Source organism: Marmota flaviventris, chromosome 10 (assembly GCF_047511675.1).
Source record: "Marmota flaviventris isolate mMarFla1 chromosome 10, mMarFla1.hap1, whole genome shotgun sequence".
Taxonomy (NCBI): Eukaryota; Metazoa; Chordata; class Mammalia; order Rodentia; family Sciuridae; genus Marmota; species Marmota flaviventris.
Window position 1 is genome coordinate 35,534,126 of NC_092507.1, and position 26,704 is coordinate 35,560,829.

At 39.8% G+C, this 26,704-nt stretch overlaps 1 protein-coding gene across 5 annotated transcripts in view; it reads left to right on the plus strand.

The window, feature by feature from the left end:
• Mast2 (microtubule associated serine/threonine kinase 2) overlaps window positions 1–26,704 on the plus strand; it is a 193,600-nt gene that overhangs the window by 152,010 nt on the left and 14,886 nt on the right. For all 5 annotated transcript variants that reach the window (XM_027936929.2, XM_027936928.3, XM_027936926.3 and 2 more), the window contains exons 6-10: window positions 11,066–11,141; window positions 15,860–15,938; window positions 18,073–18,227; window positions 20,866–20,941; window positions 22,673–22,882. In XM_027936929.2, the coding sequence (XP_027792730.2) occupies window positions 11,066–11,141; window positions 15,860–15,938; window positions 18,073–18,227; window positions 20,866–20,941; window positions 22,673–22,882 (596 nt within the window). The remainder of the gene's footprint in view (window positions 1–11,065; window positions 11,142–15,859; window positions 15,939–18,072; window positions 18,228–20,865; window positions 20,942–22,672; window positions 22,883–26,704) is intronic.

Here is a 26,704-nt window from a genome sequence, read left to right on the forward strand (position 1 = left end):
TGTGCTACTACTGAGCCACAGCCTCAGCCCCCAAAAGCATTCTTTAATCCTGTTATAGTGAAGTTTTTTTTTTTTCTTTAACAGTTCCTTTTGATGCTTAGAATGTCCTTCTGTTTGCATTTATTATGCTGTTTACTCTTCCATGCAAGCCATTAGCATATTAATATAATCTTTAAAATTCTTAGCTGGGCTCCTGGAGGTCCTGGTGAATTTCTTGTGGATAAAACTATGAACATTAAAACAAAACAAAACGGAAAAACCACCTTATGAACATGTGGGAGACTGTCTATGACTGGGTCCCTCTGGAGTTTTTAACCCTCAGCATAATCCACATTGAACCTTCAGCAGTTTATCAATTACAGTTGAGGTTTTCCTGCTTTGGCACTTGTTTCCATGAAAGTTTTTGCTTGTGAGTTTCTGATCTAGTGAATTCTGATTCTGTTTCTGCCTCTCTGTCTTTCTAGTTTGGTGAGCAATGATTTGCCCTGTAACCTCATTTTGCTGACAGATTTAAAAAGAATTGTTTTTTTCAGTTTGTTCATATTTTTACTTGTTAGAACAGAGTAGCAATTCCTAACCTCTTTACATTCCAGACCAGAAATTGGAATCAGACTAAAGTCCATCTGGGTCTAATTAGGAGGCAAAAAAACAGACGGTGATTTGAACAGGTGAAACTTTAAAGCTGAACAAGAGTACCCAAGGAAGAACAGACTTGGAAAGAGGTCTCTCTAGGATGGATTTAGCCTCTTCTATGCAGGATATAGAGGAGAGTATGTAGTTGCTCCTCACTGAGTGGCAAAGATCTTTTCTGGTTTTCCAGGGCCAGAGCTGGTCCACAATCACTTGGCAATCAGGATGCAGCCCTCTGGAGCATAGACAAGTCAAAGCCAAGGTCAGGCTCCAGAGAGGGGAAGTGGCTGCTGTAAGCCAGAAGCCTAAAGAACACTGTACCTGAAGGAAGGCCATGGAAGACAAACCCTGGGGGACAGGAGATACAGCAGACAATCAGAGGTAGTTGGGGAACTAATGTGGGACTACAGCACACGGTATCCTTGTAGGTAGGGTTGTGGAAAGGGGATCATCAGGTTGGTCCCGGGCTGCAAGTTTATCAGCATGTGATCAGGACAAAGTGCTACCACATGTCTTCACTCCTGATGCTGACAATAGTGTGGTGGTAGAATTAGTACCTGGAACCTCTTCTTTCTGCAGTGCCCCTGCAGCACTCTCTACTGAGAAGGTTGACATTTTTTCACTATAACAGGTAAATGCTTAAAAGAATTATCTCTTTTATTATAGAGCAGATATTGAAGGATGAATTTGGAGCTGAGCTACATTAAATTGATAATTAGCTCAGACATTCAGATTGTTTTTAGTTGTTTTTTTTAAAATATATATTTTTTTAGTTGTACCCAGTCAATGCCTTTTGTTTATTTATTTTTATGTGGTGCTGAGGATCGAACCCAGGGGCCCGCATGTGCTAGGTGAGCGTTCTACCGCTGAGCCACAACCCCAGCCCTAGTTGTTTTTTTTTTTTTAGTTGTAGTTGGACACAATACCTTTATTTATTTATTTTTATGTGGTGCTAAGGATCGAACCCAGGGCCTCCCATACACTAGGCAAGTGCTCTACCACTGAGCCACAAACCCAGCCCAGATTGTTTTTAGTTTTTCACTGTTAAAGTCAATGCTTCAGCAGATATCCTTCCTCATGTATTTTTTGTATATACATACAAATATATTTTTTTAGGATTTAAGTGTAAGTATGGAATTTCCAAGTTTTAGAATATACTGTACACCAGGTATGTATTATATGTCAAAATACATTCTGCTGTCATGTATGACTAAAAAAAATAAAAATAAATCGTATGGCAAAAAAAAAAAAAAAGAACCTATAGAGTGAAAGTGTATTGAATGATGTAAGTGAATAAAACATTGAAAAGGTCAAAAAAAAAAAAAAAAGAATATACCGTACAAATTTTTAAGAATAACATCAATAGGTCAGAGGGAATACATATTTTAATTATGTTGTATGTATCCCCTAACTGATTTTAAACTAATATGCTGGGATTACAGGTGTGCTTTCCTTAAGCCTTTAGCCCCTATCATTCTAGATGAAGCACCCCTCCATTATCAAGGAATAAGATCCATCTGCCAATGCATGTTAAGGACTTCCATTATGTGAAGGGCAGCAAGACCATATCAGTGCCAACCATCAGAGTGAATCGACAGACCTCAGGCTGCTGCAGCTTCTGTTGGTTCTAAGTTACCAAGAAGGAGTCAACATTTAGGGCACTGGTTGAAACATTTTCTTCACAGGAGAAGAGACACAGAAAGATCAGTGTCTATATTGTGCATCAGTCTCCCATGGCTGTTGGGTCTCTCCAATAACCTGTGCAGGGAACTGGACCACACACAATACTCTTCTGCTGCAGGCAAAAATCCCATTCCTTTCAGATATACTGGAGGTGTCATATGAACACACACTTAGCAATACAAAGAAGTTACTGCCTAGCCAATATAGGAGAAAAATTTCCCTTAACAAGAAGAAGAATCTGGCTCCAAACAATAGCTCAGCACCCAGCTCCCATATAAGGTGATGCTCCAGTCCCAGGGCACTGATTGAGCAATCCCCAAAGGGGTGACAGGTGGTGTGATGGTTGCTTCCTCAACACCTAGTAATCCACCCCTCTCTACTCCTTAACACTTGCAGTTACTTCACCTCTATCTTCCTGAATCCAGTTGGGCTAATTTCATTATCTCTTAATCTTGTTTGTGTCAACCCTCATAACCCCAAGTTACCACACCCCACCCCACATCTTCTGTACTTAGTTAATGTAAACCTATGAACATTCCCTCTTCTTTTTTCCCTTAATCTCATGCCTCTCTGACTCTAGAAATCCTTCCAATTATCTTTTGTATTTTTAATCTGTTCTCTGAACATTCTCTTCTAATGGAATCATAGGAGGAAAGGAGAGGGAGAACACTGCTTGTCCAGCAGCCAGCTCAAGTATTAGTAAGCTCTGTTCTCTCCCACACTTCATACCATTGAGTTGAGGAGTAAAAGTAGGTATACTCTTTCATCTTTTCATTACTCTCTGTCCTTCCTTCTTAATCCCCCAAGGTTCTAATCTTATACCACTAAGTTATATCACTTAGTACCCATCATTGCTGCTATAAAAGTCTCCACATATTGCCTTTGTAGAAATTTTAACTCTTGTCTCATATTACTCTCTGCAGTTCTATTCCTGTATTATTCTTCATGATCTTCCAGCCGCTCAAGTTCTTTGAATTCCTATCTTCCAGTGAACTCCTTTATGCTTCCTCAAACATTTTACCCTGGACATATTCATTAGGTCTTGTCTTTATGATTTCAGTTTCTTTCCTGTTCTCTAGGCACCACCTCAAATCTTTCTAGCCCATATCATCTGTACATCTCTGTGAGTAATTCACGTTTGTCTTGATTTCGTGGAAGAAGTTAAGGACAGGAGATAAAAACATTGGACTTTTCAGTGTATAAAAGGATTTGGGGCCAGGATTGTGGCTCAGCAGTAGAGCGCTTGCCAAGTATGCGTGAGGCACTGGGTTCAATCCCAGCACCACATATAAATAAACAAAATAAAGGTATTGTGCCCATCTACAACTAAAAATATATATTTAAAAAAAAAAGATTTTGAAGCTATGGTCTGAATGAGATCACAAAAGAATAAACATAAACAGAAAAGACTAAAGGTACAAGATCTGAGCCCTTGTGCCAGGCGTGGTGGCACACACCTGTAATACCAGTGACTTGGGAGGCTGAGGCAGGAGGATCACGAGTTCAAAGCCAGCCTCAGCAACAGCGAGGCACTAAGCAACTCAGTGAGACCCTGACTCTAAATAAAATACAAAATTGGGCTGGGGCTCAGTGGTCAAGTGCCCCTGAGTTCAGTTCCCAGTACCAAAAAAAAAAAAAAAAAAAAAAAAGATCTGAGCCCTTGAACATCCCCATTATTAGAGATCAGGGGAATAAGGCGAGAGAAGACAGGAAAGAGGATAACTTAGAAAGTATGGTGTCCTGAAATCTACATTTTAAAAAAGTATTCAAGGAATAGAGGATGTATGCTGTGTACAAATCCAGTGAAATGAAGTCTGAGAATTGCCAGTTAGACATAACAGTTGATGCCAGTGTTGACATTGATTAGCCATTTCGATGGAGTAATAGTACAAAATACAACTAGAAAGTCAAGAAAGAAAGGGAAAAAGCACTTGCCTAACATGTGTGAGGCCCTGGGTTCAACCCACAGGACCATAAAAACAAAATATAAATAAAATTTTAAAATAAAAGGATGCTGTGATTGGCACACATCTGTAATCCCAGCAATTTGGAGGCTGAGGCAGAAGGATTCACAAGATCAAGGCCAGTCTGGGCAACTTAATGAGGCCTTAAGCAACTTAGTGAGACCCTGTCTCTAAATAAAATATAAAAAAGGGCTGAGGATGTGGCTCAGTAGTAAAGCACCCCTGGGTTCAACCTCTAGTACCCCCTAAATAAAAGAAGTTTTAAAGGGGTGAATTTTATATGTAAATTATATCGCACTTTTTTAAATTGAGAGAAATTCAAGCAGTTAGAGATGCGTTCTTAGTTGGTAAAACTGTGAGGAAATATCTGTTATAAAAATCAAGATAATGTTGACTCTAAGTAGAGAAGTGTTGGGGTTTTGACTGAGAAGATTATATATAGGCTTTGGAAGGTAGCATTGTTACTCTAGGTGCTGTTTACACAGGTGTTTGCTATATAATTGTATTCATTTATAACTAAACTGTGTCGGGAAGCAGCTGCTTCAAGGTCAACCTTCCCAGTTCTGTGTGTTTGTTGTTTCATTATAACTTATTTCTCTGGGGTGCATGATGTCTTGCCTTTGAACTGCCTCCTCCAACCACTAAAATGCTTGATAAAGTTGAAAAAGCCTACATCCTGGGATGCTGGGTTTTCTATCAAATTTTTTGTACTATTGAGCCACTTCTGGCTATCTTAAAGAAACAGTTCTTCTCACTGATGTGTTTTCTGGGGCTAGAACTGAAAATGGTAAGACATTAAGAATTGGTTTAAAATTTTTTTAAATGTTAATATTCTGACATCTTACAATCTTCCCCATGATAAGACCAAATCAAATGATTTTTATTCTGCCATAAGTAGTAGCAACTTTAGCTTTTTTAAGGCAAAGTAAATATTAAGAGAAATAGAGGAAACACAATAAAGTTAACACAGGTATTTTTAGGGCTCAGCATCTGTGGTATAATAAAGAATTTTTGTAGTCTTTGTCCTAAGTTCTTGCACACTTCTAAATGCTTTTGAATTTTCCGAGACTTAGGAGTGTTGCTTTGCTAATGAGGTGACTCATGGTCCCTAGATAGTTTCATCCTGAGTGCTGGTCACCAGAAAGACTAGCCATATAATTAGAAGGATGTGACTTTGGGCCAGCCTTCCCTGCAGAAAGGCATAGGGGTGTAAGATTGAGTTGAACTATGTAATGAAATCTCAATAAAAACTCTGGACACCAACTGTAAAATTAATTAATTAATTAATTAATTAATTAAAAATAACAACTCCGGGCACCAAAGCTCAGTAAAGCTTCCTGGTTGGTGAACACATTAATGAGTGAGAGGGTGGCACTCTTTGATTCCAAGAACACAGGAGTTCTGCATTTCCTCCCAGACCTCATTCTCCCTGAGTGTTCCTTTATAATAAAACTGTAATAATAAGCATAGTATTTTCTTGAGTTCTGTGAGTTGATCTAGTGAACTACTGAACCTCAGGAGTCTATGAAATTCTCAATTTTACGACCAGTCAGCAGTATACCTGTGTCTCAGTTACTTCATCCCCACAAGACTTAGGGTTAGTAAGGTAGTCTTATTGAGGACTTTGCTCTTAACCTATGGGGTCTGCACTAAGGCTGTATACTTGGTGTCATAGTTGAACTGGGTAGGTGGAGGTTTTATTAGAATAGGTCTTAAAGTCTATTGGGAGCCGGGTTGGGGCTGTGGCTCAATGGAATATAGTGCTTGCCTTGCACAGATGAGGAGGCACTGGGTTTGATCCTCGGCACCACATAAAAATAAATAAATAAATAAATAAAGATATTGTGTCCATCTACAACTAAAAAAATATTTTAAAAAGTCTACTGGGATCCTGTCCTGGAGGAAGGAATGCTCATTGGTCATCTGCTGGGTTACCAGGTGGTAGGAATCCACCATGATTTTCCCCTTGCACTACAGAGACTTTTTGACAAAGATTTCAGTCACAGACTTAATGGCCTGTTTTTGCCTATATCTTGGCAACAACTCCATAACTTGGAAACTATTTTCTTTCTTTGACGTTGGCCATATAAAAGGTTGAATTGTGAATCAGCTCTTTAAAATTCTTCTGAGTAAATTTAAGAACCTTAAAAATTGATAAATTAATAAATACTCATTGACATTGTAATAAAGATATAATGTGTGGTGCCTTTAATTCTGTAGATGTGATCAAGGATTCAACTTAAGATTCAAAAAAAGCCTTTGATATAGAGGTATTTGTAAACTAATTATAGGTAAACACATTCGGATTTTGACCTTATGTGTCCCTAATCACTTTTCATGTGGATTGTTGAACTTTTGAAGGGGGACACTTTTTCTGATGTATCACTTTGTGCTTGTCATTCTACTAAGAATTTGTCAGTAACAACATTTTCCCAAATAAAAGAAGTTTTAATAAAATAAAATGTGGGAGAAAATATTCCCAGATGGAAATTAATTAAATTTAGGAGAAAATATTAAAACATTTGTATCATAAAATATAAGAATTGCATTTGGGTTTACAAATATTTAAAGTATGGATTGATACTAGTTACTCCTCTTTGCTCCATCTGTCAGACTATGTCATAAGTTGTACATGATATATCATGAGCAAAAAGTGGAGTTCCATGACATACCCTCAGTCATTCCTACCCTTCAGCATATAATAACATATTGCAGTATTGCATTTTTACAATATTTTGTAATAGCTATAGAGGGGCCTTTGAAAATGTGTACAAGAAGGAAATAAACTAGTTCTCTTGTAGCAAATTAAAATAATGGCCAAACTAAATGATGTAATGCAGTATTTTAAAATAAGATATCCAAATTTTCACACTTTTTCTATACTAGCTAGTGATTTTTAATAGTATGCTATTTAAAAGATAATTGGGAAAGGTTAGAGAAAATATTCTTTGTCTTTTTAGAGTGAATGTGACATTTTAACATTGTGTGTAGAAGTGGCTACATTTAAAAAGAAAGCTATGCCACAGAGAAAGCATTTTTTGAAATATTCCTATCTATATGTGATTTTTGTTGACCAAAAAATATGGTACCCATAAAAACCGATGAAACCACTACTTAAAAACATTGGAAATAGACTATTTCTAACCTTCCAAATGTAAGGTTCAATTTTTGCTAAAAATGTAAAACTACAACCTTTCTGTTTACAAGAATTGCTGGACATCATAGAAAAATATCATTCTTTGAATAGAATTGAAAAACAAGTAGTATCATGATCTAAGAAACAGATTGAACAATGCACTTCTGAGGAAGCTACATGTCTTTGAAAGGTGTATTTTGTATGTGTAATAAAACTAAGTCACAAAATCTAAATTCAAAAACCAAACCACAGGATTGGGGGCAGCTTAATGGTAGAAAACTTGCCTAGCATGTTGCAAGGCCCTGGTTTTGATCCCCAGCACTACACACATACCCTAAGATTTCTAAAAATATGAGCCAACTTAATCACATTTCACTCTCAAAAGAAGAAAAAAGAATTTTGTACTATGGATAAAATATTTTTAAATATTTGTTTTACTAATTTATATTTATTTTAAACAGATTTCACTGGGCCATATTATACAATAATCAAAGTATACCCTTTGATAACTTGACATATGTAGCTATATATTCATGAAGCCATCACCACAAAGTAGGAAATGTATTTGTCATTTCCCAAAAGTTTCCACTTAACCTTTTGTGACTCCTCCCAACTCCAGGCAACTACCCATCTGTCTTCTGTCACTTATAGACTAGTTTGAATTTTGTAGAATATTACCTAAATGGAATTATACAGTTTTTCCTCTAACATCTTGTCCTTTGCATTTCTATATGAATTTTAAAATCAGATCATCAGAAAGGTACTTTTGATTGGGATTGTGAGTAATCTGTAGCTCAATTAGAGAGCTGATCTATTAACAATATCAGATCTTCTGATCCTTGAATATGTTTTTTTCCATTTATTTAGATCATCTTTAATTTTTCTCAACAATGTTTTGTTTAGTTTTGTATGTCTTTTGTCAGATTTATCCCTAAGTGTTTCATAGTTTTAGGCACTCATAAATGGTAATTTTATTTTCAATTTCTGGTTATTCCTAGTATATATAAATATAATTTACTTTTGTATATTGATCTTGAATCCTGAAGCCTTGCTGACTCACATATCTAGTAGCTTCATTATAAATTCTGTCAGATTATTTACATAGACATCCACGTTGTCTATGAATAAAGACAACATACCTTATTCCATTGGCTAAATCTCCAGTACAGTCTTGAATAGAAGATATCCTTGTTTTGTTCCTGGCTTAGAGCATTTTTCTCTTTACTATTAACCATGATATTAGCTGAAGGTCTGCCACCTTTCTCATTCCTGATGTTGAAAATTGTGTCATTTTTTTTCCTGGTCAGTCTAAGAAAACCTGTGTGTGCTTTTGTTTTCCATTGGTTTTAAATCAATTGATTTCTGCTGTGAACTTTATGATTTCCTTTCTCCTGGGTTTCATTTGCTCTTCTTTTTCTAATTGCATAAGATAAAAGCTGAGGACTCATTGAACTGAGTCCTTCTTTTCTCATATAGGCATGAATTTTCTCTCCAAGATCTGCTTTAGTGGTTTCTGATATATGTTGATTTTTATTTTATTTGTTTTTTCTTTTTTTTTGCTACCAGGAATGGAACCTAGGGGTGCTTAATCACTGAGCCATATCTCCAGTCATTTTTATTTTTTTAATATTTATATTTTTAGTTTTAGGTGGACACAATATCTTTTTTTTATTTTTATGTGGTGCTGAGGATCAAACCCAATGCCCCGCGCAAGCCAGGTTAGCACTCTAACACTTGAACCACATCTCCAGCCCCTCCTGTTTATTTTTTATTTTGAAATAGGGTCTCACTAAGTTGCTTAGGCCTCACTAAACTGCTGAGGCTGGCTTTGAACTTATGATCCTCTTGCCTCAGCCTCCTAGTTTCTGGATTACAGATGTATACCACTGCCTGGCTACATGTTCATTTTTAATAGTTCAGAACACTTTTATAATTTCCCTTTTGATTCTTCTTTGATCCACAATTTATTTAGAAATATACTGTTTAGTTTCTAAATATTTGGGGATTTTCCAGAGGTCTTTCTGTTAACTAATTTCCTATTCAATATAATTGTGGTCAGAAAACAGATTTGGTATGGCTTAAACTCTTTTAAATTTATTGAATCTTATTGTATGATCCTGAAAAGAATGTATATTCTGCTATTATTTGGTGCAGTGTTCTATAAGTATTATGAGGTCAGGGTAGTTGGTAGTGTTCAAGTGTTCAATGTTTACTGATCATCTTTCCCACTTCTCAATTTATTTAATCAGTATGGACCTGTAGATATTTATTTTCTAGTTTGGATCTTTTTAGTTGCTCAAATTCTTTCTCTTTGACCATTGGATGTTCTTTCAGTTGGCTCCTGCTCCCCTTTGACATAACACCCATCAACATGTTTATCACTTCCTTACCTTCTGATACTATGAAATACTCTAGTCATTGGGCTTAAAATTCATATATATATATATACTTTTTTTTTCTGGTCCCAGTTCTAGAATCAGCCATTTCTCCAAGGAACCCTGGACTTTTTATTGGAAATAATGTTAAAAACCAAGATCTGGGAGTTAGATAAGCTTTGTTACTGGAGTATCCTTTCTTTTAGTCCTTAGCTGAAAGATCAAATATAATATTAGTATATATACTAAATTATGTATATACATATATCTATAAACATTTCTATGTAACCATCTGTATTTCTATTAAACATGAGTTCTTCCTGTTGTCTCCAACTAATCCATTATCACATGGATCATTTTTGCTTTTTCACTTTGCTTTTCTGTAAATTTCCACTCCCAGCAGTGAGAAACCTTGTTTCCACCATTTCCCCTCCATATATCTAATTATTTAGGTTTATGAAGTGTCAGCACATCATGAAATATGGTGCTTACTTCAAAGTGAGCTTTCGGGTGGAAACATACAGACAATTTCTGCCAAGTAGGTCCTCCTAAGTATTAGCCTGAGCTGGAAGACAGAACAGAGAAGTATGATAGGTTCAAGAACTATTGTGACTAATACAAAAATAAGCACACAGTTTTGTTCAGAACTTCTGAGTTTTAAGTTACAGGGGACACATGAAACATAATTGAGGAGATGGCAGTGATTCCTACATCATCAGAAGGTTGGGTGTACTTTGCAGACTTGGGGGACTTAAGTATTATCTGTTTTAAGGTAACTCCTGAGTCCCCACCTGAGAACTCTGCTTCTGCTTAAAGCACATAGGCTTCTGGTTTAGCTCCTTGGATGCAGTATGCAGAGATGAATGTGCAAGACTTTGGACTAGGATTCCTGTTGCCCTTGGAGAAATGTTTGAGCATTTAGCCGTACCATCTGCACTAAAGGAGCTCTTGAAGCCTTTGGAAAATTGGGTTAACTTAACAAGGCAGATTGGAACCTGAGGTGTTCCTAGAAGGACAGGAAATAGGTAAGTTGCTGCTGGATCTAGAATGGATATCTGAGAGATGTGGATTCTTATAGGCACCATGGGAACAAGGGAGAAAACCTGTGGGCTACCAAATCTTTACAAAGACAGAATTTGTAAACTGATGGTGGCCTGAAAAAATAATAAGATATGTTAATTGCCAATGGGAAAGGAAGATTTCTTGCCTAAAGATCATGTCAGCCCTCCTCAGAAGGGAACCTCTCAGAGGGTTTCTTTTTCTTATTCCATCCTCAGGTAACAGTCCTTTGGACAGCCCCCGGAATTTCTCTCCTAATACACCTGCTCACTTTTCCTTTGTTCCTGCCCGTAGGTAAGTTGCAAGAAAACTTCGTCTGTGAATAACACATGTGGTACACTTGCATGAATGTTAGTTGAATATCAGATTCCTCCTATAAGTCAGTGCACTTTCAAGTGAGTTACCTTGGATTACCAGCCATCAAAATCCTTCCCTGCTTTTCTCTCCCAGATTATAATCATTTTATTCAAGTTTTGCTTTCTGTGTAATCTATGTATTTGCATTTGAATGTTGGAATGGGAGAATAAATTTAAGAACTAGATTTATTTTTATAATTCTTAATCATATGTCCCTGGTGTCCTAAAAGTATGTTCCAAAACACTATACCTCAACTGATAGCTGTCCTCAATTGATCAGTGGGAAAATGGGCTCTCTTCCCTGGAGGACCAAAAGGTGTACTCTTACTTCTCTAGCTCAGTGTGTTCCAAGGGACTGGAAGGGCCTGACATTCCTCACTGCTCACCTTTGAAAAGCTGGCCTGTGTGTGGTCATAGAAAGACTGCAGGGTCTTCACTTATCCTTCCAAGAATTTAGAAAGATTTGGTACATACGGAGCCATGCTTTTATTCCTCCTGCTATTTATTTACTCACTGAAAGTGCTGTAAGTCTGTCTGTGGCCCAGGATAATCATCTTGACAGCTTCACCCATGGCTAAGGTATCACCTGGCCTCTAGAGAAGTACAGGTTGATAGAATCCATCTAAACTGTGTGCCAAGGCTCCGTTCTTATTTATTTATTTATTTATTGGTATCAGATTGAACCAAGGGGCATTTAACCACTGAGCCTCATCCCCAGCCTTTTTTTAAAAAAAAGCTTTATATTTTGAGACAGGGTCTAACTGGCTTAGTGCCTTGCTAAATTGCTGAGGCTGACCTTGAACTTGTGATCCTCCTACCTCAGCCTCCTGATTCGCTGGGATTACAGGCATGTACCATTACGCCTGGTTCAAGTTTTTAATTTTTTTTTAACTTTTAAGTTTTTTCCTGGTTACAGTCTTAAGTACCAAAAACTAAGTACTCCAATTATGAGTCCAGATTTAGAGCTATTAATAAATGGAGAACATAATACACCTTGAGGCAAGAATAGTTTTAATATTTACACTACTTTTTTAAAAGACATGACAAAAAAACAGACTTTTGGAAATAGCATTTACTCACTATTCAAATGACAATCTAGAAGAAATATATCCCTTCCACTCCAGGATTCTGTGTAGTTGAATACACCTTGAGCAGGGAAAAGTTTGATGACTGACTTGGGTGCCCCTCCTGATCCCTGCTTTATTCAAAAGAAACCTCATCCAGATGTGTTCCCCGGACTCATCTCTCCTACCCTATGTAACTTCCAATTAGTTAACCAGGGATTCAAGTAGTATCACTTATAATATAAGAATCTGTTGGATTGATTTTTTTTTTTTTTTCTGAACAGCTGGAAAGACTTATCCCAGACTTTCTGCCTGGACTGTGTATGAACTGTAGCCTAGATTAAGTATGAACTAGGACAGCAGGACCTGTGACCAGATCCCCCAGAAGTGGCATTGAGTCATTTTCCATTCATTCAATAAATTTTGACTGAACTCTGACTTTGAGCTTGGCACTATGCTGAGTGCTTAGTTTTACAGTGGTAACAAAATAGTCATAATCCCTACTTTCTTGAAAATAGATAGGGTCTATGCACTTGTTTCCTTCCTAAGGAATGTTGTCCCCTCAGATGTTCACTTAGTTAATTCATTCTTGTCATTCATATCTCATCTTAAATATTATTTCCTTAGAGAAACTTTTCCTAATGACACAATCTAATGGGACCTCCTTGTTAGTCTCAATTAAATTATCCAATTTTATTTTTAAACTAGTACTTCTAATATTTCTTAATATTTTCTTTTGTTCATGTTTTTTCTCTCACCTCAACCAGAATCAAGTTACCTTTAATACCTTGATCTGTTGAAAACTGTGTCTCCTGGTACATAATAAGCATTAATGCTTATTGATCAAATGCGTGATGAGGGAGACAAACAATACATGAAAAGCAAATATTTAGTTGTAAGCTCTGATAATTACCATGAAGGGAAAGAACATGATGCTGCATGAAAGAATAAGAAGAGAGTAGGCTGTGAGTCCCCACTGGTGGTCACATAAAGCCACACTGAAGGATAAGAAGCAGCTACCATGTTAGGTGTGAGGTCACAGAGTTGGGGACTATCCTAGGTAGAGGGAATAGCAGGTTCCATTGATGCCCTTATATCTACTTGATTTAGGCTTCAAAAACAGGACCAACTGGGAGTCTTTGGGGCCTGGTATTACTACTGACTCAAGTCTACGCTCATAGGCATGACATTTGAGTCATGTGCATGGAACATAGACCCCTGGGCTGTCCTCCTACAGAACATTGTAGGAAAAATTGCTAGTTATTATTTTACTATTTATTTTTTAGTTGTAGTTGGATACAATATTTCTTTCTTTCTTTCTTTTTTTTTTTTTATGTGATGCTGAAGATCGAACCCAGGGCCTCACATGTGCTAGGCGAGCGCTCTACTGCTGAGTTACAACCTCAGCCCAAAACTGCTAGTTATTGATGGGGTGGAGAGGAATGCCTCAGCCATGCCAAAGAGGGACTAAAAATTGTTGGTTCCTAGTTATTGAGGTCATTTTACTTCCAACTGCTACACATTTATAAACAGAAAATTTGCCTTCATCAAGTTAAACCAAATGCTGGGGGTCAAACAAATTGCTATCTCTGGTTCCCATTGGTTCTCACTGTGATGTACATCTTTTCACTACAGCCATGGCCACAGAGCAGACAGGTAATAGTGGGTATGATGGGGAGAGGGGCTGGACCACTGCTATGCATGGCCAGATAATGTGGCTTGTGATTTTGTGCTTGGTGAGAGAACTGGTTGTGATGATTCTTCTCTGACTGTGGGTATGAACACTGGGCCTTTCATATCTATCAAAGAGGCCTCATAGGATCCACTACCTGCTGGAACCAAGACTCAGAGCTCATATTCTTGGAGGCAGGAACTACTGAATAGTTCCAAACTTCTGAACCTAGGTACAAATCACCTGCATTCTTACAACTTTCCTCAGTCTCCCAATGAGGAGGCCAGACAGAGGAACTAGAGACATCCTATGGTGACATTTCATTCTGGTAGCCCCTGTTCTTCAGTATACAGAGAAGTGACTGCCATGCAGTTGGTTTCCATTTTTATCTAAAGGATTGAAAATCACAAGTGAAAAGGTATATTTAATAAGGCCTTAGGAAATCCAACACTGAATTACATTAATCTTTGCTGAGCTCTATTTTCCTGGAATTAAATGGCTTTCTTATATAGAGTACCCAGGGCCCAGCAAAGAATCAGAGAGAACATCATATTTTATCACCCTCCTGGACATTTCTTTGCTTCAGAGACAAGGTTCCAGCAGAGTTCTGATTTACACATGCTGGCTGCCTGGGTGGCATGAAGTTTGAGTCATGTGCATGTGGCATGGAACACTGGGCTCTTCCCTTACAGAACACAGTGGACAAGCTGCTCTGTGTTGGGAAGGGTGGGGAGCAGTGCTTCCAAAGGAGAAGCCCTACCAAGATTTATTCCCTTTTTTCCTTCCTCCTCCACTCCCCATCCCCTGCTGTAACTCTGAGAAGTCTTGGACAAATCATTCCAATCTCTGGGTATCAGAGTTTTCTCTGCAAATTGTAGTAAGAACTTAACTTCTAAAGGTCTTCCATTGCTGATAGATATAAGATTCTGCCGGTAGCAGTGAAGAAATTTCATCTGGCTTCAACCTCAGCAGGCTGTGTACCCCCAAGCTCCACATGAAACAATACTTTATGCCACTTTCCACAGTCCAGGCAAACAATCACGTGTTTATGTTTTAAAAGCTTTAAGTCAGATACCCCCTTAATCTTTCTCTGCTATAGTAAAACATGTAATTGTGGTTCTTTGGGATAAGAGCTTTGTGGGGCATACTTTTGAGAAAGCAAGGAAACCTCCAGAGTTTCATATAAAACCAAAGGTATGTCACCTCCATCCTCTTTTGTAAGGTTACTGTCATTCTGTGGCAAACATTTTCAAAGACTGATTTTATGGGTCCTAATGGATCCTAGATGGCCTATAACTATTTGCTGTCTATTGATGTTCAGTTCAGATCCAGATGGTGGTCTGCTTTTTCCTTACTATCAACCCAGTGTCCTGGGAAAACAAGAGCCCTTCACATAGTCTTCAAAAAGGAAATAAAGCTAGGTGTGGTGCTTCATGCCTGTAATTCCAGCTATTCTGGAGGCTGAAGCAGGAAGATTGCTTGAACCCAGGAATTTGAGGCCAGCCTGAGCAACATAGTGAAACCCATCTCAACAAAAAGGAAATAGCTGCATTTCAGTGACCATTGTGTCCTTACGATAATGCCTTCAGGTAGAGTACTCTGATGTTGCTTCTTTTTGAAAGTGAATGAGTTGAAAGTATTAAAATATTTATTCCAAAACCACAGTATTATATAATAGATACTCTTATCTAAGCCATGGGTTCATTCATAGTTAGAAGTGTCCATCTCTGAAGTGGAAAACATACATCAATAGGCCTCTTGTAGGAGAGCACGTGTGCTAGATGGAGCAGTACTGTTTGGAGATGAGGAGAAGCCTCCAGCAAATCAACTGCCCAAATATGCTGATGGACATAGCCAGGCAGGTCCTGGGCTCAGGGTGGGGACCTTTAGAAACTACCTAATATTCTTCTTCTTACATAGGACTGATGGACGGCGCTGGTCTTTGGCCTCTTTGCCTTCTTCAGGCTATGGAACCAACACTCCTAGCTCCACTGTCTCAGTAAGTAGCCAAATCTGTGGCCATACCTCCTTCATTCTGATCCATACAGCACTGTCCAATGCTACAAAATAGTTCTTAGCTTTTCCTTTAAAGCCAAATTCATGTAGATTGCTTGGGGGTAGTGCTGATTGGGGCAGAAGGCTAGTGACCCTTCACAAACATAGACAGATCCAGAAACGCCTTTGGAAGGTTCCCTCCCCTCCCTGGAGTCAGTTCTTCCTGGTTGAGTCAGAGAAGGGCTTGTGAATGCACTTTGTTGCTTTGCCAGTGAGGCTGAGCATGGGGACTCCTAAGCATGGTTTCCCTGCCCACCCCCAACCTTATTTCTAGAACTGCAACCAAGAGCAAATCACCCCTCCCATGTCACAAAGCCCTGGCAGACCTTCTGCCTCATTTTTTACCTTTTTCTTTCCAAAAAGTCAAGAAAGAATGTGATGTATATTAACAAAAGACTAGTCCTTACTCTAAAATTTTACTTATTTTTTTAAAGAAGGTTTTAGCCAAAAACGCAACTGATATGCTAATTGCTACCATGTGCAATCAACCCTAAAATGAGTCCTCCTTTTTATTAAAGGATGGCAGGGTTGGCAAACTTAGTGAAAAGCTAAATACTAAGTGTTTTAGGCTTTACAGAATGTATATTTGATGAGTGTATCCCCATTTCTGTTCTTCAAGTCTTCTATGACGGGTTTGTCTATAGTCATGAATCCCAAGCACAGCAAAGGATCACCATTTTCTCCCATGACTAGATATTACTGTTAAATCAATCCAAAGGTCTTATTGATCTTTGGCAGCTAAGCTTAAATACCCATTTTTCCGTAATCCTTTACTCAAACAAGTGATTTTTTTAAACCCAAAGTAAGAGTTGTGTGTGTGTATATTCTATGTATGTATATGTATACACACATATACTATATATATTTTTTTCATCTGTTCAGTAAATTTAACATACTCAAGCCATTGCTCCAGCTTATTGGGATATTTTAAATACCAATTTTGTTCACCATAATTTATTGCCCTGCTAGCTTTATGTTAATTGGGGGAAAATTCTTTTTGCAGCCTAAATGAATTCATTTTTTAAAATGTTGCAGGATAGAGCCTGGTGCAGACATTGCATTGTTTATAGTTTTGTGTACTATATAACATTCCATGAGAGAGACACACACTGTTAGTCCAAAAAGTGCTAATTTCTCCCTTGATGTTGACCCTATAGCATCATATTTCCCTCTACGTGGTGCTACAGCTTTGACTCTAAATGATTTAGATTTTTAAGCCCCAGACCCTTGATTTATTGATAAGTAGAAATTGGGCCAATAATGCTAGACTTACCTGCTCTCTTAGAATCTTGCTGATTCTGGAGCCTGTGGGTTGCTACAGCGTAGCTGTATGTGTGGGTTTCCTTCAGTGATGCTGGTTCACTTCCTCAAATGGTCTGTTGTGACTGGCAGATTCTTGTCAGGAATCCTCAATCACTCAGCCATGTTTAGAGTTTCATAATTGTTTTCAGATCAAGTTTAATCTTTGGGTCCAGATCTAGAAGGAATTTTCTTCTCTGGTATATTTTCCCGCCTTGTGTTGTCCCTAGTATCTGGACATAGCTTCCCAGCCTCACCAAAGCTAGTTTTCCTCTAGATAACAGTTGAAAAGAAACATGGCTGAGCTGTCCCCTGATGGCACTCTTAAGGTTGTAAAAGGGAAAACATAAGGGGATGTCATTTGCAGCTTACCTGGAAAATTTCTTGAGCTAGGAAGTGTGCTCTCTACTTGCTTAATATCTCAAGAAGCCAAAAGCTTCATAGAAGGCCAAGGGTCCTTGCAGAAAAATCTGCTTTTTACTACCTCAGAAGACTCCTTGGTGTTGGAGAGTTCTCACACCTCATGAAGGTCTGAGCCCAGCTTCTAGCACAACTCCTGAAGGACTCTAGTGTCTTGGCTTGATCAGTACTGAGACCTCTGAAGGTTTCATGGTGAAAAGAATCATGCCCAGTCCAGGCTACAGGAAAGGAGCCAGGAAAGGAGCAGATGCTTTGTGTTCACATTGGCTAGGGAGTCCCTGAGCTGTTTCAGTCCTTCTCCACTCTTGGACTGCCCTTGCTCCCGTCTTTAATGCTGTTTGTAATGTTTTCCCCCATAGTCATCATGTTCCTCACAAGAAAAGCTGCATCAGTTGCCTTTCCAGCCTACAGCTGATGAGCTGCACTTTCTGACGAAGCATTTCAGCACAGAAAGTGTACCAGATGAGGAAGGACGACAGTCCCCAGCCATGCGGCCCCGCTCCCGCAGCCTCAGGTGAGGAATGCTCTCCTACTGTTCTAGTACCCAGGGGCCTCAGTTTGCTACACACCACAGGAACTGGCACACATCTCCTGTAAAGGACCAAGATGTGAATATTTTAGGCTTCACAGGCCGTATAATCTCTGTCACAGCTACTTAACTTTGCTGTTGTAGTGTGCAAGCAGCCACAGGTAACATAAAAGCTTTGTTTAGTAACACAGGTAATGGGCCAGATTTGGTCTGCTGGCTGTGGTTTCTAACCCCTGGTGGAGCATATTGGCCAACTTGAGTTAATCAAATCCAATTAATGTTCAGAAATGTTTTGTATTCAGGTTCAGCTCAGCCCATTACTCAAAAGCTATGTGATGATGCTGTCATGTGGTCTTTCTCTTTTTCCCTTCCAACTCCATTCAGTAAAAGAGAGTAATAGTAGTATCAGTTCTAATGATTACCTGACTGCAGAACCATGAGGCCCAGAATGTATGAGCTAGGCCAGCTGGAAAGCTGCTGCTACAGACACAAGTGGCTGACTTGGGGAAGGAGCCCAATTTAAAAGCAGAATTAATTGCCCATCTGAAGCTGAGTGCAGTGGCATATAACTGTAATCCCAGTGACTTGGTAGGCTGAGGCAGGAAGATTGCAAGTTGAAGGCCAGCCTCGTCAACTTCAGACTGTGTCTGAAAATAAAAAGGGCTGAGGATGTAGCTCAGTGGGAAAGTGTTTTAGTTCAACCACCCGTGCTGCAAAAATTAAAATAAAAAATGCCTTTCCAAAGCCATCTCAATTTCAATTCCTTGAGTCGCCTGGGCCTGCCTTCATCAAACTAAACAAACCTTAACAGCTGATTTGTCTGAATTCCCCTGAGTTAGTGGGGGAAAGTACTGAGGCTCAAACCTAGAGCCTTGCACATACTAAGCAAGCACTCCACCGTTGAACTACACCCCCAGCCACTAACTGCCCATTCTCTTTGGTGTTAGCTTATAAAAATGTGCTAGCATTCCAAGTTAAGGGAGAGGGTGGAGATCAAAATGAGCTCAACTTCATGAGACCCTTCTTAGGGTCTCTGTGAAGTAAGAAATTGGCTAACATGTACGGGGTGGTGTCCCAAGGAAACAGTGCCTCCCAGAAAGAATCCCCTAAGGTACTGCTGGCACTTTGATAGGGAGTGAGCTGAGCCAGATTGATTCAGCTTCAAAGATTAAAGATGATCACTGGGACTTAAGTGCAAAGGATCAAGAATACAAATGAGTGATGTAAACCGAATGACTATCCTTATCTCACAGAGGAACACCTGAATCTTGTGATCTCAGCAACTTACATAGAGTTAAGGGTATATTTTAGGACTGAGAGGACCACAGTGACACTCAGGGAAGTCCCTCCTGTATTATTCTTAAATACTTGATCATTTGCATCAGGAGGACAGACAGAACAAGGCTCACTCCCAGGCTCACGCCTGAAATCCCAGAAAGGCAAAGAAGAACAGTTCTGAACCTAGCCCAGTTGAGAACTCCTATCAGGGCACTAAACTAGGCAGGACCCAAATTTAAAACTCAGAATTTTAAATTCTTTAAGGAGATGTAACTGCATGTGGGCCAGAGGGGAAGATTTAGGTTACAAGGGAAGATAATAAACTAAGGCTGAAAACACTATTATTCTCTTTAATAGATGACCCAGACATACAGCTCACTACAGGCTAGATTCACCTGTCTCCCAGGCCAGAGGTCAAGTTAGCTCTCTTGGCCGCAGTTTATTTGAAAAAAGAAATAAGTGTGTAGAGTCTTCCTTTGGTTGCTTTGGAGGTTGATCAATTTGATTTGATTCCCAGAGTGTGCGAAGGTATAGCAAACCCCACTGGCCAAAGCTACAAGGACACAGGGTCTTGTTCTGGGGAGGTCTTCCCTAGGAAAGCCACCAGTGAGCTCAGGAGTAGGCTCCTCCTTTCTCAGCCTTTTCAGGCCCTGGCAAGAGTTCTTTGTGAAAGCCATGCTTCTTGCAGGAAGATAACCTAGCACCAGATGGCACTGTTTTTGAACCTTACAAGGTACACTGGGAGGTCTAGGAATAAGAAAGGCTCTGGAACTCATCATATGCGCATTCTTTCTCTCTTATTTTATGGAGATTGAACCCAGGGGCATTTTACCACTGAGCCATATCCCCAGCCCTTTTGATTTTTTTGAGACAGGCTCTCACTGGGTTTCTTAGGGCCTCGCTAAGTAGCTCAGTCTAACCTCAACTTTATGATCCTCCTGCCTCAGCCTCCCAAGCTGCTGGGATTACAGGTGTGCATGACCATGCCCAGCCAGCTCTCATGAAGATGGGAGCTTGGGCCAGGCATGGTGGCACACACCTGTAATCCCAGCAGCTCAAGAGCCTGAGTCTGGAAGATTGCCAATTCAAAGCCAGCATTAGCAAAAGCGAGGCACTAAGCAGCTCAGTGAGACCCTGTCTCTGAAGAAATACAAAATAAGGGTGGGGATGTGGCTCAGGGATTGAGTGCCCTGAGTTATTGCCCGGTACCAAAAATAAAAAAGATGGGGATGGGTGCTGAAATTAGTGGGAGGGCAGGGGTTCTAGGAATGGTCAGCTTTCTCTTTGAGAGTTTCATAGTACTAAAATAAGATGATTGGGTTTTTTTTGTTTTTTTCTTATTCAGTCCTGGACGGTCCCCGGTTTCCTTTGACAGTGAAATAATAATGATGAATCATGTGTACAAAGAAAGATTCCCTAAGGTAAGGATTCACTTAAAAGAAGACAGTATCCCAAGGTTGGCTTCCTACAGCCAGTCCAGTAAAAACACTTTGGGGTGAGGGGTGAACTGCTGCCTCCAGAAGTAACCAGGAAGAGGAGCAGAAAGGCTCCCACAGGAGGAGGAAGACATAGGCATGCAGACTTCCAGACTGTGTGAGCAGCAGGAGGCAGCAGGGTTTATGAGTTTATGGGCTGTATTTGCAGAACCTCTGCTTGTCCATTCCCCAGAGGGACAGGTGACTAGAAGGGAATGTCAGAAAGGTATCCCAGCACATGTTAAAGGGGAAGGAAAGAACTGGAGGCCTGACTTTCCACTGTGCATATCAGGATCTATGAGTCATGGTCCCTCCATGACATGATTTTCCCTCTAGAATCACCTTCATTTGGTACAGATTTCTTAAGCAGGCCCCAGACAGTATACAGACAGATGCTGTACCTACAGGAAGGCCACAGGGAGCAGTGAGTAGGAGACAGAGGGCATAGAGTTGTTTACTAACATCTGTATTTTCAAGGAAAATGTTGATGGAAGAAAATAGGTTGTTATCCTGAGATAGCTGAGAAATAGCATTCACACTTGTCTGCAGAACCTAGGACCTTGCTTCCCATTTGCATTTCTGTTTGAACACCATTCTGATCTGGCCTTCCTGCAGAAAGCAGCCAGCTCTGTCTTGAGAGGGAGCAGTAGACTGACAATCCCTGACAGTAGAATCCTGGGATGCCCAAACCTCATTCTTCATCCTCTGTTCAGAACTCCCTGGGTCTGTTTGTTTCTGTCTGGGTTGTGCAATATGGGGGTCCTGCTCCTTTTTGGGGCCCTTCCTCTAGACTCAGGTGTAGTCTCCTGTAAAGATATGATGGCTGATGGAGATGGTGACCCCTTGTGCTTTTCTTGATGGACAATAAAGCAATAGCAAGGAGCAAACTGCCTGAATTGAAATCCACTCCTAGTGTTTACTAACTGTATGACTCCATTCTGCTCTTCTGGGATCCAGGCAAGAGTCATATTTCTATTCACAGTCCTTTATTCCAACTTGGATCCAAGACCAGACAGATTCACAACTTCAGTAAACATTCTCTGACTACTTGCTTAGCTGTGTCCAGCAGAACCTCTGTTAAGCAGGTCCTCAGGTTAAGTAAAGGATCCTGAGATGATAATATTATCTCTGATTTGAAGAACTTCCCAGTCCAGAGAAAGGCTTAGAACTCAGCAGTATTCATACACTACATGTATCCAGTTGAGGCCAGTGGACGAAGCACTGATGAAAGGGAATTCCTGTTTGCTGGGAAAAGACTTCCCTGAGGAGAGGTAATGCTTGTGTGAGATGAAAGGACTAACAGGAGCTTGTGAGGCAGACCTTCAGGGCAAGAGGGCCACAGTCAGGGAACAGAATAAACAAAGACAAAGGCATGAATGCCAGGGTAAAGGAGAACAGCAAACCTTCTATGCCCCCAGACAAAGAGCATGCCCTATAGGAAATAGCCAGGAACAGGCAAATTCAGGCAATAGAGGCCCTTGAATATAGTGCTAGGGCACTCTGACTTAACTTGAAAGTGATCTTCTTGTTTCTTCAGTCATTAGATTTCTCAAATGCAACATCAGAAAACCAGGCTCCCAGGGAGCCTGTCCTTTAGCTGTTACCAAGTCCTTCAGCTTAGCTCCAGCTGAGATAGGACTAGAAGGGAACTGTCACTTTTCTTGCTTTTATTCCCAGGCCACCGCACAAATGGAAGAGCGACTTGCAGAGTTCATTTCCTCCAATACTCCGGACAGCGTGTTGCCCTTGGCAGATGGAGCCCTGAGCTTTATCCATCATCAGGTGATTGAGATGGCCCGAGACTGCCTGGATAAATCTCAGAGTGGCCTCATTACATCACATTACTTCTATGAACTTCAAGAGAATTTGGAGAAACTTCTACAAGATGTGAGTGTCTTGGTGCTGGGGCTATGGTAAAACCTCCACATGATGGGCTGAGATCAGAAATTTGCAGGTTCCCAGTCTTCCCAGCCTGCAGGCACCACCAGGTATCCTTATACAGGATATACAGGAACCACCTCCACGTGTGGTACTGATGGACTTAGATCCTTCCCTAGTTCCTTGCATCGTTGAGTAAAGCCTGTGTGGTATCAGTAGACTCAGTTCTAAATCCTTTCTTCTCTACATCCAAAGCTGTATTATTCTGCCTGAGGCTCAAACACTATAGATTCATAAATTCTTTGACTAAGAGATTTGTTACCCAAAGCCATAAAGTGGCCCCAATGGATGTGGTAGGCTCTCTTTTCAAAAATAATTGGTTTAGGGGCTGTAGCTCAATGGTAGAGTCTAGCATGTTTGAAGCATTGGGTTCCATCATCAGTACCACATAAAAATATATAGATGAACACAATACTTTTATTGTGTTCATCTACGACTAAAATAATAATAATAATAATAATAATAATACTTGATGTAAGCAGAGCCTCCCAACCATCTCTCCTCAGCCCAAAGGAAGCTGGGCCAAGGCTTAACCTGTGGGTTTATCCACTTGCTGATGTTCCACTGACATGGTGAGAAGTGCTCTAGTAAGACTTCTATGTGTAGAGATCTGATCCTCCGCAGTATGAAAAAAATCCCTGTGAGGCTAAAGGTAAAGTAATCCAGAGACAGCCAAGACCAAGCCTGCACTGCTTTAGGAAGTCATATTGAAGTCATATTGAATTTGACTTCAATATGACTTAAATTCAACATGACTTTAGAAAGCCAAATTCCCATGAAAAGCAGCTATTTGTTTCTACTCAGGAATAATTTTCTAATAGTTTTTCATTAATAAATGGGGTGCCCCAGAAACATTTAGGAATCAGGGTATTGCTAAATGATTACCAAGTTTCCTCCTTTTTAAAAATTTTTCCCGCTTGAGATATGTCCCACCTCAAGCTTCATGAGTAGATGTAGCTGGGACTATACACAGGTACCACTACACCCACCTTCAAGGTTCCTTCTGAAACATTGATCTTCTCAAATGCTGAAATCAGAGTCTTGCCCATACCTCCAGGTATTTTCTCAGACTGACTATCCCAGGGGTTAAGTGGTTGATGTACTAGAAAGACCACTGATTGTGGAGCCAATTTTTTCCTTTCTTCCTTGATTTGTTAGGCCTTTGGAAGGGGGATATTAACAGGTATTCAGTGTAGACTCCCATCTCAGGAATTTGCTATTGACTAAGGTTATAGGCCCACCAATATATATACTTACAGTAAAAAAAATAACAGCTTTCATTAACAATGTGTACTGTGTACCAGACACTATCTTCCATTTATTATAGTACAATGTGATTGACGAGCACAAAAAAGAGATAAGTTCTGAGCACAGAGAAGGACTCAGCATGGTTCAGAGAAAGTCAAATCTTGGCAAGTAGGCAAGCCTAGGAAACTGTAAACAACCTCTCAAGGAACTTGGTGCATTCCAGAAATTGCAGATGAAGTAGTTTGGCACAACTAGAGTAGATGCCTGCAGGAAAGAGTTGGTAAGTTTGAAGAATTAGACTGGTAGCCAGATGATGAAGGGTCTTTCTTGGGAGGAATCCAAGCTTAGATTTTTAGCATAAAGGCAATGATAAAATGGCAATCATTCACTCAATGGGATTAAATCAAAAACCATCATCATTAGCTTTATGCTTAAAATAATAAAGATTGCTAGCATTTACAGAGCACTTAATACATGCTAGACACTGTATTATCTCATTTAATTAATTTAATTTAATTCATACCCACCTATAAGGAAAGCGCTATTATTATTTCCCAAATTTAAAGATGAGTAAACTGAAGTTTAAAGGACTGAATCACCAAGATAACTCATTTCTTAAATAGCAGAAGTAGAAACCAAACTCATGTTTGTCATGTATGTATATACATAAACACATACACACACACACACACATGAATAGGTTATAAGGGTGCTGGAGATGTAGCTCAGTGGTAGAGTGCTTGCCTAGTATGTGCCAGACCCTGGGTTCCATCCCCAGTATCACATTTGGAAAAAAAAAAGTTTACAAGGAAAAAAAAATACACACACACACACACAGAAATCTTCATTTGCAATATTTCTTTCCTTATAACCTATTCACTACTCAGTCTTCTGAGCTTCCCTCAGATTCCACTAAAGCTGTTCAGACAAAAGTAACCAAGGAAATAATTGACTAATTGCCAAATTCTGTGGCTTCTTTCAGACCTCATCTTTCTTCACCTCTCTAGAGGACACAGTGAACACCTCTTGAACCTTAGCTCTCCTGGTTGTCAATTCCCTGTTCTCTCTAGCCTTGCTGCCTCTTCATAACTTCCCTCTCTACCCACTCTAAAATACTGCTGTTTTACAGGGCACTGTCCAGAGTTACTATTCTCTTTCCTTTCTCCACCCTTGTGCTGATGAGCCTTTTCTACTCACAGGTCCTTAGTGGAAGACTCCCATGTGCACCCTTATTTTCCTAAACTCCAGACCAGTGACCTACCTACTGAACTCCTTCACTGACTTCCCCAGATTGGTGCATATTCTTTGGTCATAAGTAATAGAAATAAGACTCACAGAAGTTTTAACAGTAAAGGGATACTAAGATAAGGATGAAGAGGGTAGGTTTTGGAGATCTGAAGATAAAAATGCATCAGGCCTTAAGAAGGGACCAGTGTCCTCAACCAGAAACTGACAAGCTCTGGAAGTGCTCATTCTCCTTTCTTAGCTGTTTTTATCTGTGCTCTAAGGTTAGATATGGCCATCTTTTTTCACCCAAGTGTAGATTATACAGTTTGGCTACACAGATAATAACTGTTATCTTTCTGAGCATTGAAAAATTCCCAGGAAAGCAGTCCACACTGGTCAGCTGTTGGAGGTAGAAGGGAAGGTGCAGCCACAGAGTATCAGTGTGGATCCTAGAACCCTGATCTGTTCTCAGAAGACAAGCAAGAGGTCCTGGGGCCTGGGGCTGGGGCTCAGTAGTAGAGCGCTTGCCTCGCACGTGTGAGGCACTGGGTTCTATCCTTATCACCACATAAAAATAAAGAAAATAAAGGTATTGTATCCATCTACAACTAAAAATATTAAAATTAAAAAAAAAAAAAAAAAAAAAAGAAAGAAATAAAAAGGCTCCTGGGCCCAGCAAATACCAGGGTTGTCTATGAGGACACCTCAAACTTAAATTTGCCTCTTCTGCCCCACTGCTCTTTTCTCTAAAGCCAAACTTCACATGTTTTTAGTCTATTGGTTATCTTCTTGCAGTTCCTGTTTCACTAAGGGCTCAGTGAACTTTCCCTAAAAATGAAGTTGCAGTTACCTCCGTTCCTGCTTCTGCCACCCCTCAGATCCATCTTAGAAAATGGCCCGAGGCTGTGCACTCATCTTGGTTTTTACTGCCTTGACTTCTGCCTTGTTCAGTGGAGTTATTGCATTAGTTGATTTCCCTGATTTTAGGCTTGCCCTCTTTAGTGCACCCTCTGCTCTGCAGTTAGTGGTCTTTCTGAAATACCTCTCTGGTCATATCATTTCCTAGCTTTGAGGTCTTTTGTTCCTTACAGTGTGTCTGGGGTACAAGGTGAATATCTATGAAGGCTCTATTGAGAGTTGCCCCTTAAGATGGGGTGTGGAAGGTAAATCAAGCTTGTTGGTTGGAGGAGCAGGTAAAGGTGTGTCTGGGTGACATTTCTTGGTCTTGTAGTATTCTCAGACTCACTGGTCTCTCATGAGTGAGCAACTTTCTCCCTCCCACAGCTGACCAGCCTT